Source organism: Indicator indicator, chromosome 17 (assembly GCF_027791375.1).
Source record: "Indicator indicator isolate 239-I01 chromosome 17, UM_Iind_1.1, whole genome shotgun sequence".
In the NCBI taxonomy this organism is placed as follows: domain Eukaryota; kingdom Metazoa; phylum Chordata; class Aves; order Piciformes; family Indicatoridae; genus Indicator; species Indicator indicator.
This window is the reverse complement of record NC_072026.1, coordinates 13,814,333-13,830,258: the sequence shown is the minus strand read 5'-3', so window position 1 is coordinate 13,830,258 and position 15,926 is coordinate 13,814,333. Positions and strand designations below refer to the sequence as shown.

The 15,926-nt window shown below is 47.3% G+C and overlaps 1 protein-coding gene across 3 annotated transcripts in view; it reads right to left on the bottom strand.

Annotated features, from left to right (window-relative positions):
- Positions 1-14,762: 14,762 nt before the first annotated feature.
- Positions 14,763-15,926, bottom strand: part of PAK3 (p21 (RAC1) activated kinase 3) — a 30,539-nt gene continuing 29,375 nt past the window's right edge. For all 3 annotated transcript variants that reach the window (XM_054388741.1, XM_054388739.1, XM_054388740.1), the window contains 2 exons: positions 15,376-15,513; positions 14,763-15,007 (listed from right to left, as the gene is read on the bottom strand). In XM_054388741.1, coding sequence (XP_054244716.1) covers positions 14,918-15,007; positions 15,376-15,513 — 228 coding nt within the window. In that variant the 3' untranslated portion in view covers positions 14,763-14,917. The remainder of the gene's footprint in view (positions 15,008-15,375; positions 15,514-15,926) is intronic.

The window sequence follows — 15,926 nt, the reverse complement described above, 5'->3', positions numbered from 1 at the left end:
GATACCAGCTAACTTGTCCCAACATGTTTTGGTAAGGCCCCCCCCCTTCCACCCTCCTTTCAGGAGAGGAGGACAAAGGCTCAGGCACCAACTTGTCTCCTAAGGGGTAAACAACTGCATGCACCCATCGCATGGCATGCTTATGCTCTGTCCATCTAAGGGCATAATTCTAGCTTCACCCTTTCTATAGATTGAAGCAGGTTGTTGACAAGTGTGCCCATTGGCCAGATCCAGCCTTGAGAAAATCTGTAAGTATTACTCCATTTGTGTACTACTTTGCTCTCTCCTTTTGCCTTCACTCGCTATGTAAGCTCACACTGCCTAAGCTGTAAGCCTTCTCACATGCAAGCATCCTAGAAGCCTCTGCGAATATGGAAGCCAGCCCACCGAGCTGTTCAAGGAACCAGCAAACAGGATGATCCCTTCGCTGATGCAGATACCAGCGTTGTAAACCCAGTCGAAAGGACTGAGAGTAGCCCCGAGAGAGGGTAAACTGTAAGCCAAAAGGGGAAGGACTAAGCCCAAGCCAGGCAGCCCAGATCTGCTGCAAGCTAAATAAGCAGCCATAAGCAGAAATGCATCTTGCGTAGCCCCCGCCATTTGCGGGAGAGAAGAGGAGCCGCAGATGCTCCACGCCCTAAGTTGTTAGGGCAAAGCACCTGGGATTTTTTTTTTTTTTCTTCTTTGAAGGCTGGAAGAGACCTCAAAGATCATCGAGTCCAACCTGCCACCCTAAACCTCATGACTATCTAAACCATGGCACCAAGTGCCACCTCCAATCCCCTCTTGAACACCTCCAGGGATGGTGACTCCACCACCTCCCTGGGCAGCCCATTCCAATGGCCAACCACTCTCTCTGAGAAGAACTTTCTCCTCACCTCCAGCCTAAACCTCCCCTGGTGCAGCTTGAGACTGTGTCCTCTTGTTCTGGTGCTGGTTGCCTGGGAGAAGAGACCAACCCCCTCCTGGCTACAACCTCCCTTCAGGTAGTTGTAGACAGCAATGAGATCTCCCCTGAGCCTCCTCTTCTCCAGGCTAAACAGTCCCAGCTCCCTCAGCCTCTCCTCATAGGGCTTGTGCTCAAGGCCTCTCACCAGCCTCGTTGCCCTTCTCTGGACATGCTCCAGCAATTCAACATCTTTCCTAAACTGAGGGGCCCAGAACTGGACACAGTACTCAAGGTGGGGCCTAACCAGTGCTGTGTACAGGGGTACAATGACCTCCCTGCTCCTGCTGGCCACACTATGCCTGATGCAGGCCAGGATGCCATTGGCTCTCTTGGCCACCTGGGCACACTGCTGGCTCATGTTCAGGCGCCTGTCAACCAGTACCCCCAGGTCCCTTTCCACCTGGCTGCTCTCCAGCCACTCTGACCCCAGCCTGTAGCGCTGCATGGGGTTGGTGTGGCCAAAGTGGAGCACCTGGCACTTGGATTTGTTGAATGCCATCGGGTTGGACTCTGCCCATCTGTCCAGCCTGTCAAGGTCCCTCTGCAGAGCCCTTCTACCTTCTAACAGATCAACACCTGCTCCCAGCTTGGTGTCATCTGCAAATTTACTGATGATGGACTCCATCCCCTCATCCAGATCATCAATAAAGATATTGAACAGGATGGGGCCCAGCACTGATCCCTGGGGGACACCACTAGTGACAGGCTGCCAGCTGGATGTGGCACCATTCACCACCACTCTCTGGGCTCGGCCCTCCAGCCAGTTCCTAACCCAGCACAGTGCTGCTGTCCAAGCCACAGGCTGACAGCTTGGCCAGGAGTTTGCTGTGGGGGACAGTGTCAAAGGCCTTGCTGAAGTCCAGGTAGACTACATCCACAGCCTTTCCCACGTCCACCAGGCTGTCACCTGATCATAGAAGATCAGGTTGGTGAGGCAGGACCTGCCCTTCCTAAATCCATGTTGGCTGGGCCTGATTCCTTGGCCATCCTTCAGGTGCACAGGGATTGCCCCCAAGACAATCTGCTCCATGATTTTCCCTGGCACTGAGGTCAGGCTGACAGGCCTGTAGTTCCCAGGTTCTTCTGTTCGTCCCTTCTTGTGGATGGGTGTCACACTGGCCAGTTTCCAGTCTTCTGGGACCTCTCCAGTGAGCCAGGACTGGTGGAAAATGATGGAGAGAGGCTTGGCCAGCTCATCTGCCAGCTCTTTCAGCACCCTAGGATGGATCCCATCAGGTCCCATGGACTTGTGAATATCCAAGTGACTCAACAAGTCTCAAACTTATTCCACATGGATTTCAGGAGCACAACACTGCTCCTTGACCCCATCAACCAGCTCAGGAGGCCAGTTATCCTGAAGTCCTCCTGCCTTACTGTTGAAAATGGAGGCAAAGAAGGTATTTAGAATCTCAGCCTTCTCCTCATCCTTAGTTACAATGTTACCCTCCACGTCCAATAAGGAGTGGAGGCTCCTCTTGCCCCTCTTTTTAGCATTAATATATTTATAAAAATGCTTTTTGTTGTCCTTCACGGAAGCGGCCAGTTTAATTTCTAACTGTGCTTTTTGCCTCTCTAATTTTTCTTCTACATGATCTAGCAACATCCTTAAACATATCACTAGTTGCCTCCCCCCCTTTCCAAAGGCGATAAACCCTCTTTTTTTCCTTTAAATCCTTCAGGAGCTGCTTGCTCATCCAGGCCTGTCGTCTTCCCCGAGGAAGACGATTTCCCTGAGGGAGAGAGCGAAAGATAGCCTCTCCTTTGAAGTCAAAGGCAAAGACTGCAGCATTGTAATTTTAATGGAAAGCAGTCGCCGAGAGGTTTGGCAGAGTCAGCTCACTTCGAGCCGAGCCGAGGGGGAAGCATCGCTTCACTGCACCCCCCACTGAAACCCGCCTACCGGGAACCGCCACCTTGATCGTGAGGGCTGATCCCGAAAGAACCCGGCCCCGCCACACGGAGAACCGCTCCTCCGGACCGGCCCTGCCGGCTGACCGTTCATGGAGCCGCTCCAACCCCACTAAGGGAAACCGCCAATAGGCAGAAAGGCAAGCCGCCCCTCCCCGCAGACCGCGGGAGGAGAAAGCAAGCCTTGCCCCCACCCGCAGAGGTGGGGGGGAGAAAGAAAAGTCGCCGCCCGGATGGGACCAACCCCGGGCAGAAAGCCAGCAGCAGCAAGCAGCCAGCATAACCCAGCAATTTGCCTCGCTACACAGAAAGACAGAATGTATCTTTCCATGTGTACAACATTCAGTAACATTCTATTCAAAGCACCCACGCGTAGCCGCGTGATATTTCTAGCTTAACTTGCCTCGTGATAACATTATAAATATCTCTGTATATAGTTGCATGCTGCAAGTGTCTTGTCGAGTCTCCATCTAGTGGACAAGTGGCGGAACTGCACCTTTCGTTCCTTTAATTAGAAATTGACTGTTAATATTATAATTGGGTATAATTGTAAATACTGAACCAGTTATGGACTATATTGTTACAACCGTGCATCCCAATCAATATATATAAGGTGATTAATAATTATTCACAATTATAATAATTATTAATAATAATTCGTATTTCATAATTCATAATTAATAACTGTCATTCTCCATCCCTAATCCACCTCTCCACAACAGGCATGGCCTGGCAGACGTTGTGCTAGAAGCTGCAGCACTTACGTTTGCGTTTCTCCTGCCTGTCCCAGGAGCACCATGCTCATGACGGCTTGGATGTAGGAGATGCTGCACTAGCTGAGCTGGGTCTTCAGCTGGTCCATGCTGCTCCCACAGGAGTGTGACCTCTGTAGGCAAGCAAGTTTCCTGGTTTGAGCTAAAACAGAATCAATTCTCCATTCAGCAACCTGACCACCTGTATCAGGAATACTGAGTCAAGCAGAAGTAGAAAAGTGATTGTGTCCCCATGCTTGGCACTGGTGAGACCACACCTCAAATACTGTGTTCAACTTTGGGCCCCTCTCTGCAAGAAAGACATCACATATTGGCATCACATACTGGGGACTCCACCACTTCCCTGCGGAGATTATGCCAATGGCTGGTTGTTCTCATTGTGAAAAATTGTCTTCTTGTGTCCAGTTGGCATCTCCCCAGGGCTAACTTGCACCTATTACTCTTTGTCTTTTCTGTGTGACTGCTTGTAAAAAGGGTGTTTCCACCTGCTTTGTAGCCACCCTTTAACAACAGGAGCATGGCGACAAGATCTCCCCTAAGCCACCTTTTCTTGCAAGTTCCCAGGAGGACCAGCAGAGTGGGAGCCAGCAGTGTCGGAGCCCCAGCACCACTGCAGAGCAGGTTTCACCAGAGGCTGCAACACTGAGTGCTGGAGATGGGCTGGGGGAGGCACTTGAAGGGGGCAGGAGGTCAGGCAGCCTCAGCAGAGCTCCAGGCTGGTGGTAGCAAGTAGCTGGACTCACATCAAGACACTGAACTGTGAAGACCTGGTGTGGAGGTCAGGCTGAGGTGCAGTGGAACGAGGGACATACACTCACCTACATAGCTGACTGGAGCCCTCACTTCCTGCAGCTCATCACCATCTGCATAACTTGTTATACTGCTCAGGAGGGGACACTGGTTCTTTATAAATTACATAGGGAGCAGTGGTGACACAACCCTTTTCTACAATCACAGCACTCAGTGGATCGCTGTAAACTAGGGAGCAATAGAAAAGCGGAGTGGCTTCTTCTGCAGATACATGAGATACAAGGAGCTCCAGTAGTAGAGGGTAAATTGGGCTTGTGGCAGATTAACTCCTGTTTCATGACATGCTAGTGGCATAGCACAAAGACTCAAGCACACACAGCTGTGCAGATCAAGTCTGTCTGACTCCATCAATGATCAAGGCTGGTGAATTTTCAGCCAGCACTGACAATACTTTGACAACAGCAGCAGTGAGTCCCACAGGAGAAGTTGCAGTCACACAATCCATTGGTATTTATAACTTTTATTTGCAATACTTTAGGTCCAAGTTTCAAACTGCAATATTTTTACACTCAAGACACAGTCATGCACAATCCATATTTCAATTTTCTATTGCTTCAACCACATTTAAAATAAGTTAATATTGGAAACAAAACCCAAAATCTTTTTAAAAAAAGGATGCTGAGGTCAGTAAGATGGAGCCATGCCATCAGCACATTTATAAAGTAAATAACTTAGTGCTCGTTTTAAAAAGATCATTTACCTCTTAATTCAAAGTTACAGAAGATTTTTCACTACACATTTGTTTTCTGTTTTTATCTTTTTTTTCCTCTTTTTTCTTGTCTTTTTTCTTTTTTTAAACAGATAACACGTCCTAAAAAAGGAATGTACAGTAAAATGAGATACATTTCTGATAAGCAGTGAAAACGTAGGCTCCTCCTCTCTTTACTTTTGTCTGGATACCCTGAAGGAAAAAAAAAAAAATAGCAGACACCAGCGCAGGTGTAAACTGGTTGCTTCAGACTAAATTGGAGTTTAGCATTGGTTATATCCTGATCCAGTCAAGAGTTGTAGAATTCTTTTGCAGAAACACATGTCTGTACACACAGCACCTGCAGTGCAGATGCAGCACCAGCACCAGAGTAACTCTCCCAGCTGTTCCCCCCAATCCTGGGCTCTGCCCAAGGAGGAGGTGTTGTGTTCTCTTCAATAGAGGGCTGCCCCATGTGCAGTTTTCTGCCACTAGTTCCCATCTTGAGTAGTTCCCCTTCCACTTGCTGGCCCACTAAGGCAGATGCCAGCAGCTTACCAGAGCTGCACCTGAACACCTGAGGGGCTTTTTTTTCCCCTGTCGCTGTGCTACAGACTAATTTAGCAGCATTGCTTAACACTAAACAGTGTGACAAAAAGCAATTGTCTTCGTGCTCATTAAGCTCAAAGGTCAACAATCTTAGCAGACATGGATGTAGAAGACATGCATTCTTCGCATTTGCTATGTTGACCCACTCACGACTGGGAGAACAAGAACTGAGGGCAGCTCCCTCCCACTCACTCAGCTGAGGCAACTTCTCCAGCCCCCAGTACCCAAGGGCAGTATCAGCACCCACTTATTAAGGAACCAGTTTGGCTGTCATTGAGGCAAACAACCAAATTCTCACTGACTTCGCTGGGAGTAGCAGCAGTGCCTGTATACATGATCCCTAAGTCTATGGCTGGGCTGGACAAATTACACACAGGTCATGAAGAAGCAAAGGATCTCACTTCAAAAACAACAACTTGCCACTATTGCCTCATGTTTGCAACAGTGCCACACCAGCCTGAGGCACTGGGGAGCCCTCATGGACTTCAGATAGCAGGCCCTCAGGCCTCTCCAGACCAAGCTTACAGAGTCAACAGGCTGTTGTGAACAGACAATTGAAAGGGCAGGGAAATGAGGCTCTCGCACACTGTATCTGAGCCAGTCACAGTCTTGGTTAGCAGCCATAAAGCACAAAAAGAATGGGAGAACAGAAAGAGGGACAAAAGCGATGATGCATGGAGAACAGGAAGAGCAAGACCTGTGAGAGGTAACACTCTGCCTTCCTCTTGAGGAAAACTGTTTTGTTTCACGGCCCTGAAAGGAGTGAAGGACAGAGAAAAATGTGCCACACAAACAACACTCGTTCTCAGTTCCTGCAGTTCCAGAGATTTGATTTACCTGAATTCTCTCAGAGCTCTCAGTTATCATTAGCAGTTTAGCACTAGTAACTAAAGTAGTTGAGGCCTAAGGCCTCAAGAGCTGACCAAGAGTAAACTTTGTGATAAAACTAATGCTGCTTAGACACAATAGCTGAATCCGGCAGACAGAATAATTTAGGTTTGAAAAGCCATTTAAGACACTTGAGTCCAACAGTTAAACCAGCACTGTCAAGCCCACCACTAAACCATGTTTCTCAGCACCACATATAGAAGCCCTGTAAATCCTTCCAAGGGTGGGGACTTCAGCGCTGCCCTAGGCAGCCTGGTCAGGCCTTGGCAACACATTCCAGGAAGAGTTGTCCAATCTACATCTCCTCTGGTTCAACTTCAGGCCATTTCCTCTTGTCCTAGCACTTGTTACATCAGAGAACAGACTAACCCCCACCTGGTGCCAACAGACTAACCCCCACCTGGTGCCAGCCTTCTTTCAGGGACTTGTATGGAGTGAGGTCTCCCCTCAGCCTCATTTTCTCCTGGCTAAACAAACTCAGTTCCTTCAGCTACTTCTCACCAGACCTGTTCTCCAGACCCTTCACCAGCTTCACTGCTCTTCTTTGGATATGGTCCAGCATCATAATTTCCTTCTTGTAGTGAGGAGCCCAAAAGCGAACCCAGTATTGGATGTGTGGCCTCACCAGTGCCCGGCACAGGTGCACGATCACCGCCCTAGTGGTGCTGGCCACACTGTGGCAGATACAGGTCAGCATGCTGTTGACCTTCTTGGCCACCTGGGCACACTGCTGGCTCATACTTAACTGGTTGTTGACCAACATCCCAGGTCCTTTTCCAGCAGATAGGAGCAGAAAGAAGATGGTAATGGCCAAGGAAAGAATTCCAAGAGAATGATGTAACTTCAGAAGGCCAGCCCAGTGACAGCAAAACTCAAGAGGAAATCAAGAGACCACTGAGTGATTGGACTTGAGGATCAGGTGGGGAGTGGTAAAGGTGTAATTGAGGCAGGAGTCCCTCTCCAGAGGCATCCAGGCTCAAGCTGTCACCTGAGAACTAGTAACAGAGGAACTGGAAACCTTCACTTGGACCTTTCATTAATCAGCAGGATCCTAGGGTTGGACTCTGCTTCAGTGGTCAGCATGCACAAATCTGCAGCATTAGAAAGTGATTCAAAGGTGTTTTTCCATGTGTCCAACAGCCCTTCTGACACATTCAGAACTGCCAGTCCAGGCCACTGCACCCAAATGTAGTCCTTTTGGCTTTGTACATAAGCTGGGTAAGGCAAATGTTCGTAAGTAAGCTTTGCAGAAACCAACCATGATCCCCAAGTGATTGCCAGTGGTACCACTCCTTTAGATCAAGAGGCACCTGATGAAGCTGATGTGTGGTTTGCTGGGAAACTGTCCATGCAAAGCCACTGTGCTCGCAGGCTATTAAAATGATTAGCAATTTCCGTATTATAAACTTCAACCAATGATACTGCCCCCAGTTTCTCCAGGCAGGGTCAAATTTTAGCAGAATGCAAGTGCTTGCTTGGGAGAATTGCAGAGTGGTGAGAATGAAGTTTGCCAGCTCATACCTACATGGCAGTCCAAAGGGGACCTGTGTGGAGCACGCAAGCATCCCTCCCTCCTCTTTCCTGTAACACCATTTTTTCTTTTGAGACAGCTCTTGTCACCAAAGGTGCACCCAGTCATTGGTAGACTCAGGCCTGTGATGGTTTATACACATGATGCATGCCTAGGATTATGGCAATCATCTCTAAACTGCGTCCAAAGGCAGGATGTATAAGCAAGATTCTTTGCAGTTCAGACAGAAAAAGAAACTACTATGTCTGCTCAAGGACAAGACACAAGCAAAGAGAAGTTTTAAAGATCCCTGAATTGCAAACCACACTCAAAGGATCCTTGAATGGTTTCTGTTGAAACACAAAGGTTGTCATTTGCCTGCTCCTCGAAAACTAGGGACTAAAATTTAAGACATTTACCTGCTCAGGGGAAAGGGGAAAAAAAAAGTCGAACACTTATATTTATGGATCTTCATCAGCTTGTCCCATCATGAAGCTGCTACACATCTAAACATGAATGAACAGCAGTCCACCAGGAAGGTGTGTGAACCACTACCTTGGGAATGTTTAGCATGGTGAAGCTGGAACTAGTGTGCATGCCCTGGATGCCAAGCAAAGAAACACTGGCTCCTGCCCTTGATGGTAGGTGTTACAGCACTCTTGCTGCCTCTTTGCTCACTGAATTTGCTTAAGACTGGGCTAAGAAATAATGTATTTACAGGCTCAGTGTGAGGAATGTTCAGTAGCCATAGCACTGACTATATAGTGGAAATAACTGTCATACAGACAACAGGGTATAGTGACATTCCTACAACTAGAGGACAAGAGGCAGGTACTTACTTCCCTTCTTGTGGTGACTGGAATGTGCTTCATGTTTGGTGGCAGGACAAGGAGAAACACTGACTGACAGACCTGCCAAGGTGCAGCCACTGGCCTCAGAGAAACTCAGCACAAACAGCTAAAGAGCAATACTTGAGTCCATTTGTGTGTAGTGTGAGTCGCCAGCAGTAGCCAAAGAGGAGAATGAACACACAACGTACTTACAGAAGCACTGGGCATGAGAAGTGAGAGTGTAACCCCAGCCCAAGCTTGTGATCGAAATCTGAGAGCACTGTAAGAGCCACTCATGTGCAGGTTCCCAGGCGTGCATGCAGGAGCCACGTGTGGAAATTTACACAGTTATGGTTTTGGTTTGTGGGTTTCTTTGTTTTGTGGATTTTTTTTGTTTTTTTTTTTCTTCTTAAATAAATAAGCTTTTCTGTGCTTCTCAAACTTCCCTGACTTTACTGCTGTCATGCTGCTATCCTAAACCACATCAAAACCACAGCAAGTCATCAGGTCATTTACACACATCTTCACTGCAGGAATGGGAACCAGGCAAGCACTGGGTAAGGATTTTTACCATTTAACAAAATTTTAAATGAAGAAAATAAACCAATCTTCTAAAATCTTGGAATGAAAGTGTTTGAAACCTCTTTTCCTATGTATTTCACAACAAAAATTCCTATTTCAAATAGATAGTCAAAATCATAGATAACTAATTGCTTAATTCAAGAATAGCAGTCACAAAACAGTGATCAAAAAAAAATTTAAACAATGCTACCATTTAATTTTCTATTTTTCATATCTCTTATCGTCTGGGAAGTTATGGTGGCAGCTCCTTTTATAGTAGAGACACTGAAAAAGGTATAGACAAAGAAAATAAATAGGGAAAAAACCCAATCAAATAGTGTCATCTGTCAACATAAGTATATTGTATGGCCAGCATACATGTGCTATTAAGAAGTGCTTTCCCTGTAAAGGATGGCTGGCTCTTCTTCTGTGGGTAGGAAAAAACCCCAAAACAACTCTACTGGAAACAACCTGTCACTGGTCTCTTCACTTCTCACACAGAATACAAACCTGCTTCACTCAGGTGAATGCCTTGCCAATCAAGGGCAGCCCATCCTGGGCCTGAATTCTTCTCCTTCACCAGAAAATCTGTTCTCTAAATAGATAGCTTAGGTTGACAGAGAAAACTGGGACCTCACAAAACAAGCAAAACTTTTTGAACAGAATAGTATCATTTAGGCTGGAAAAGACCTTTCAGGACAGTCAAGTCCAACTGTTAATCCAACACTGCCAAGTCTACCAATAAATCACGTCCCTCGGCACCATGTCTATACAAGCCTTTAAATCCCTCCAGGGATGGGGAGCCTCTGGGTAGCCTGGTCCAGGGCTTGACAATGCTTTTGGGCAATTGTTCCTCATGTCCAGCCTGAGCCTCCCCCGGCACAACCTGAGGCCATTTCCTCTTGTCCTATCACTTGTTACTTGTCAGAAGAGTGACCCCACATCACTACAGCCTCCTTTCAGGGAGCTGTAGAGAGCAAGGTCCCCTCTCAGCTTCCTTTTCTTCAGGCTAAACAACCCCAGCTCCCTCAGTCACTCCTTGTAACACTTGTTCGCTGGACCCTTTGCCAGTTTTCTTGCCCCTCTGTAGATGTGCTCCAGTGAGGGACCAAAACATGAACCCATTATTTGAGGTACAGCCTTACTAGTGCTGAGTACAGGGGGACAATCACTGCCCTGGATCCTGTCAGCCATGCCATTCCTGCTACAGGCCACCTGGGCACACACTGGCTCACATTCAATCAGTTGTTGGCCAACACTTCCAAGTCCTTTTCTGACAGGCAGCTTTCCAGCCACTCTTCCCCAAGCCTCTTGTGTTGCACGGGGTTGCTGTGACCCAAGTGGACAATCCAAAACTTAGCCTTGTTGGACCTCTTATCAGCCAGCCTTTCCAGATTCCTCTGTAGTGACTCCCTACCTTCAAGGAATTCAACACTTCCACCCAACCAGGTGTTGTCTGCAACCTCACTGAGGCTTCATTCAATCCCTTCAATCCAAAGATTTGATAAAGATATTAAAGAGATCAGGCCTCAATATTGAGCCCTTGAGACCACCACTTGTGACTCTCCACCTGCTGGATTTAACTCCATTCCTTGCCACTCTTTGGGTCCAACTATCCATCCAGTGTTTTACCCAGCAAAGCGTGGGCCCATCCAAGCCATGAGCAGTTTCTCCAGGAGAATGCTGTGGGAAACAGTGTTAAAAGCTTCAGTAAAATCCACGTAGATAACATCAACAGTCTTTCTCTCATCCACTAAGCGGCTACCTTGTCACAGAAGGTGAATGAGCGAGTCAAGCAGTACCAGCCTTTCATAAACTTTTGCTGACGAGACCCGAGCGCCTGGTTGTCCTGTGCATGCTGTGATGGCACCCAAGATGATCTGCTCCATAGCCTTCCTTGGAATCAAAGTCAAGACTGACAGGTGTGTAGTTTCTCAGATCCTCCTTCCAGCCCTTCTCATAGATGGGCATCACATTTGCCAATCTCCTACCAACTAGGACATTCCCAGTTAGCCAGGACTGCTGGTAAATGATGGAAAGAGGCTTGGTGAGCACTTCCACCAGCTCCCTCAGTACCCTCAGGTGTACACCACTCAGTGCCATAGACTTGTGCATGTTTAAGTGGTGCAGGAGGTTGCTAACTATCTCCCTTGGATTACAGCAGCTTCATTCTACTCCCCGTCCCTGTCTTTCAGCTCAGGGGGCTGTGTACCTAGAGAACAACTGGTCTTACTATTAAAAACTGAGGCAAAGGTGGCAATAAGTACCTCAGCCTTTTCCTTATCCATGGTCACTGTTTTCTCTTTAGCCCTTCCTTTTGTGGCTAACGTTTTTATAGAAATACTTTTAATTTACTGTCATAGCAGCAGCCAAATTAAGTTCTAGTTGGCCTTGGGTCCTTTGCATTTCTTCCCTGCATAACCTCACAACATCCTTGTAGTCCTCCTGAGTTGACTGCCCCTTCCTCCAAAGGCCAGGAACTCTTTTTTTTTTTTTTTTTCTCCCCTGAGTTTCAGTCAAAGCTCTGTGTTCAGCCAGGCAAGCCTTCCCTGCTGGCTCAACTTCTGACACATGGGGAGGGCCTGCTCCTGTGCTTTTAAGCTCTCTTTCTTGAAGAATGTCCAGCCTTCCTGGAGCCTTTTGCCCTTCAGAACTCCTCTCAAGGGACTCAGTCACCAGGCTCCTGAACAGGCCAAAGTCTGCCCTCTGGAAGTCCAAGGTGGCAATTCTGCTGACTCCCCTCCTTACTTCTCCAAGAACTGAAAACTGTCATTTTGTGATTGGTGTGCCCAAGATGGCCTCCAACCATCAAATCACCCACAAATCCTTCTCTTCACAAACAGCAGGTCCAGTGGCACACCCTTCCTAGTTGGTTGCCTCACCAGCTGTGTCAGGAAGGTCTCTTTCATACACTTCAGGAACCTTCTGGACTGTTCTGCCTCCACTGTATTGTATTTTCAGCAGACGTCCCCACTTTCTTTGATTCCACTTGCAGATCCTCATACCTATTGTGCAAAGGTACCTGGGAAGGTGGGCATTGTCACAGAGGAGATGTCTCCTGTGCCAGGCAGGAACTTGTCACCATTGCCTTCTGTCCACTGAGTCAGCCAGGTGTAGACAGGATAGGCAATGCCCTATACCATGCATCCTGTCTGCCTGTCAGGCCCACCTCAGAGAAAGTAAGGTGGGACTCCAGTAGTCTGTCTCTCTCTTATGCTCCCTGATACTTCTCAACATCCCAACAATGCTCCTGGCCCTGCCTGCAGGTCTCCTCAGCCACGGTTACAGAAGCTGCAGCTCCTGGCAAGTCTCTTGGCTCCCCCCGAGGTTTCTCCGCTTCACAAAACTGGAGCTGCTGGCCTTGGGCTGTTATTTGAGCATCTGAAAGCCAGACCTGTTGTCCTCCCCAGGAAATCAGGAAAGGTTAATTCATGCTTAGCTGTGGTAACTCAGTGAGCATTGCTTCTCTCTGTTGCCTCAAAGACACCTGGACAGACAGGGTGAGCGAGAGTAAGTGAGGTGGCAGTGTTAATGACACCTGCAACACAAAGACTCTAACTAAGTACAAAGCCAAAGCAGCCAGTGGCCTAATTCAAGAATAGCCCAAGCATCCTTCATTCCTGCTGGCAAAAAAATGAAGGTGGTTAGTATCCAAAAGGCTGCTTAGCCCTTTGCAGGACCAGACCTAAACATGAAGATTTCTACAGCAGAAAGCTCTTTTACTCTGTTTTGATTTGTTTGGTTTTTTTTTTTTTCTCACTAGATGGGTGTTGCTTCAATTGCTGTTTTGAAAGCCTTTGATTAGCTGTACTACTAAAACAGAGCAACAAATACTTCATGCAAATGCTTTTTTTTGAGTGAAGTCACATTGGGCCTTTCATTCAGAAATGAATAAATGAAACAAATTGCCATACTTCAACTATTCAGCTCCCTTACAAATCAGTTGACTAGTCAAGCACAATTCTCAGTCATATCCAGGATTTCCTCCCTCCCAGCAGCTCAGAGCTGCATTCAGCAGGACAGCAGAAAGCAGCCTGGCTTGATGCAATCCACTCTGCATCTCATGTTTTCTCTGGCTCAGTGCAGAACTCCCAAGTTTTAAGGCTCTTTCTTCCAGAGCTGTCTGCTGCGCTAGCTCATGCAGATCTGAACTGAGGAAGCTGTCACTCACTCGTGTTGGCCTCAGCCTTCATGGCAAAACCCAGTGCCTGAAGGACACTCACCTGCACACGAGCCTGCAGAGCAGCCCAGCTCCCTTCTTCTCTGCCAAGAGTGGCACAGATGCAACTGACCTTCCACAGGAGATAGAAGATAACCAGGAGAAGGCATCTTCTGAGGTGACCAACACTCACCTCTGTTTTGACCTTCTCTACTCCTGCACAAACTCAAAATGATTAACTCCAAAAGTCTGTGCACTTCACAGCCTAGCTATGATTCACCCTGGGAGCAGCCTACTGCCAGCTTCGCTCTGACTCAGGATGATTAGTCTGGTCTCAGGAGGAGACAAGCACCCAGAGTTGGTCTGCTGCCACTTCCAGCCTAGGTCTCTGGATGCTGAGGCTGCTCTGTGCTCTGCAAGGGGTCTGCTGGAGCTCAGCACGAGGCAAGGCTGTGCCTGCTATTAAACCTCACATTTCTCTTACAGCTTTGCAGCAGACAAGCCCCTTTGGAGCACACTGACTGACTTTCTGCTTTTTCATTTGATTAAGATTCTCATCCAGGCAAACAGATTACAACTAGTTCTACAAGTCATTTAAATGGTCAAGAACCAAAACACTATATTCACAGCTGAAAGCCTGTACCTCAACAGCATGTTTTGTCTGCCTCCCTCTTGATTCAATTTTAGTTGGAAATACAATTTCACTTTGTTCCTCAACTCCGTGTACCATGACTGGGCAAATACCAGCGAGTGGGCTGCATTCCAAAGGCAGTGCAGTCTGGAGTTTATGAATGAAGGAGACCCTTTTCCAATTCCAAACTGTACCAAAAAAACACAAACCATAAAAGGGACTTTTCATCTTTAAGAAACAACTAACAATTTAAAAGTGAATGTACAGCTTATTCACAGGGTGATAAGGAAGGGATTCTTCCAACTGATTTTGCTTTACCTTGGAAATGGTTGAGGCAGCAAAGCATTTTCGGTCATTACCTGTTTGTCTTAACCCCTGTTTCATCTTAAAAATAAATAAAGGAGCCAGAAAGCAGGAAGAAGACAAATGATCATATTTTACTCCTTGAGGGACTGATATGTTCTCCCTCCTACCACCAGGACTGTGACCGCTGGTTTGTTCATCCCTCCATCTGTCCTGCAGCACAAGACTTGAGGTTTTTATCAAGTTTTTGTTCTCAGTCCTGCTCTGAGCTGCCACAGGAGAAAGCTGGCCGCAAGCACTAGCGGCTGCTGTTCTTAATTGCCTCCTTTGCCGCGATGATGAGAGGAGTCAGGCTGGAGAGTGGCTTGGCTAATTTTAAAAATGGATGCTGTCAGAGGAAGAAAAAGAAAGGAACCATTACTTCCCAAACCCAGTTACTCACAGGCTCAAGCAGTGTTCCTCTGGTTACCAGCAATATGTACAAAGAGGACTGAGGGGACCATCTGCACCTGTGCCTTCATGTCCAAGTACCTTGCTATCACAGGCAGGCACAGCCCATCATCCCATTAATCTGTTTCTCAAGGTGGGCTCAGCTAGATCGGATTTTGGCCCTGCCTGTGTTCTGGGAAATTTTTTTATGCTCAAGGTGATGAGGCATTGGTCCAGATTGTTTAAAAACAGATAGTAGATAACCCATCCCTGGACAGGATGTCTGCTCACTACAGGGGGGTTGGACTATATGACCTTTAAAGGTACCTGCAGAAGTTCCTTGGCAGACCCTCGCCTGTCCACATCCATCTCCAGGCAGCAGTTCAGAAAGTCACGAAACACAGCAGAAAGTCGCTCAGGGTTCTGAAGCTCTGGTGTCCCATTTGTAGCTATCAGATACAGTGCCTACAAGAAAAGGAAACATGAGACTCCACTTGTTTATTTCATATCCACAAGTGCTCATACAGGCCCCTCTCTGGTTTTTAAGGTCCAGTCTCCAGTGGCAGTTTCTTCCCTGGCAGAGGGTCAGAGATGATGTTTTTATACCACCAAATAACCCTCCTAATGCAGCCACAGAAATTGCCAGGGAAGAAATGGAAGGTTTTGACTGTTGGGGTATTGAGAACTCAGGCTTGGTGACAGAGAGAAAACTACTTAGACTATGAAAAAATTATGTGCACTAAGCATTACAGCAAAAAAGGACAAGAAGCAGAACAGATTGCATTGCCTCTAAACTATGATCTTTATGCTTCAAGCAGGCTGCCCCATGAGAAAAAGTTGCAGGCTAGTTCATCACTCAAAACCACTGTTTTAGAAAA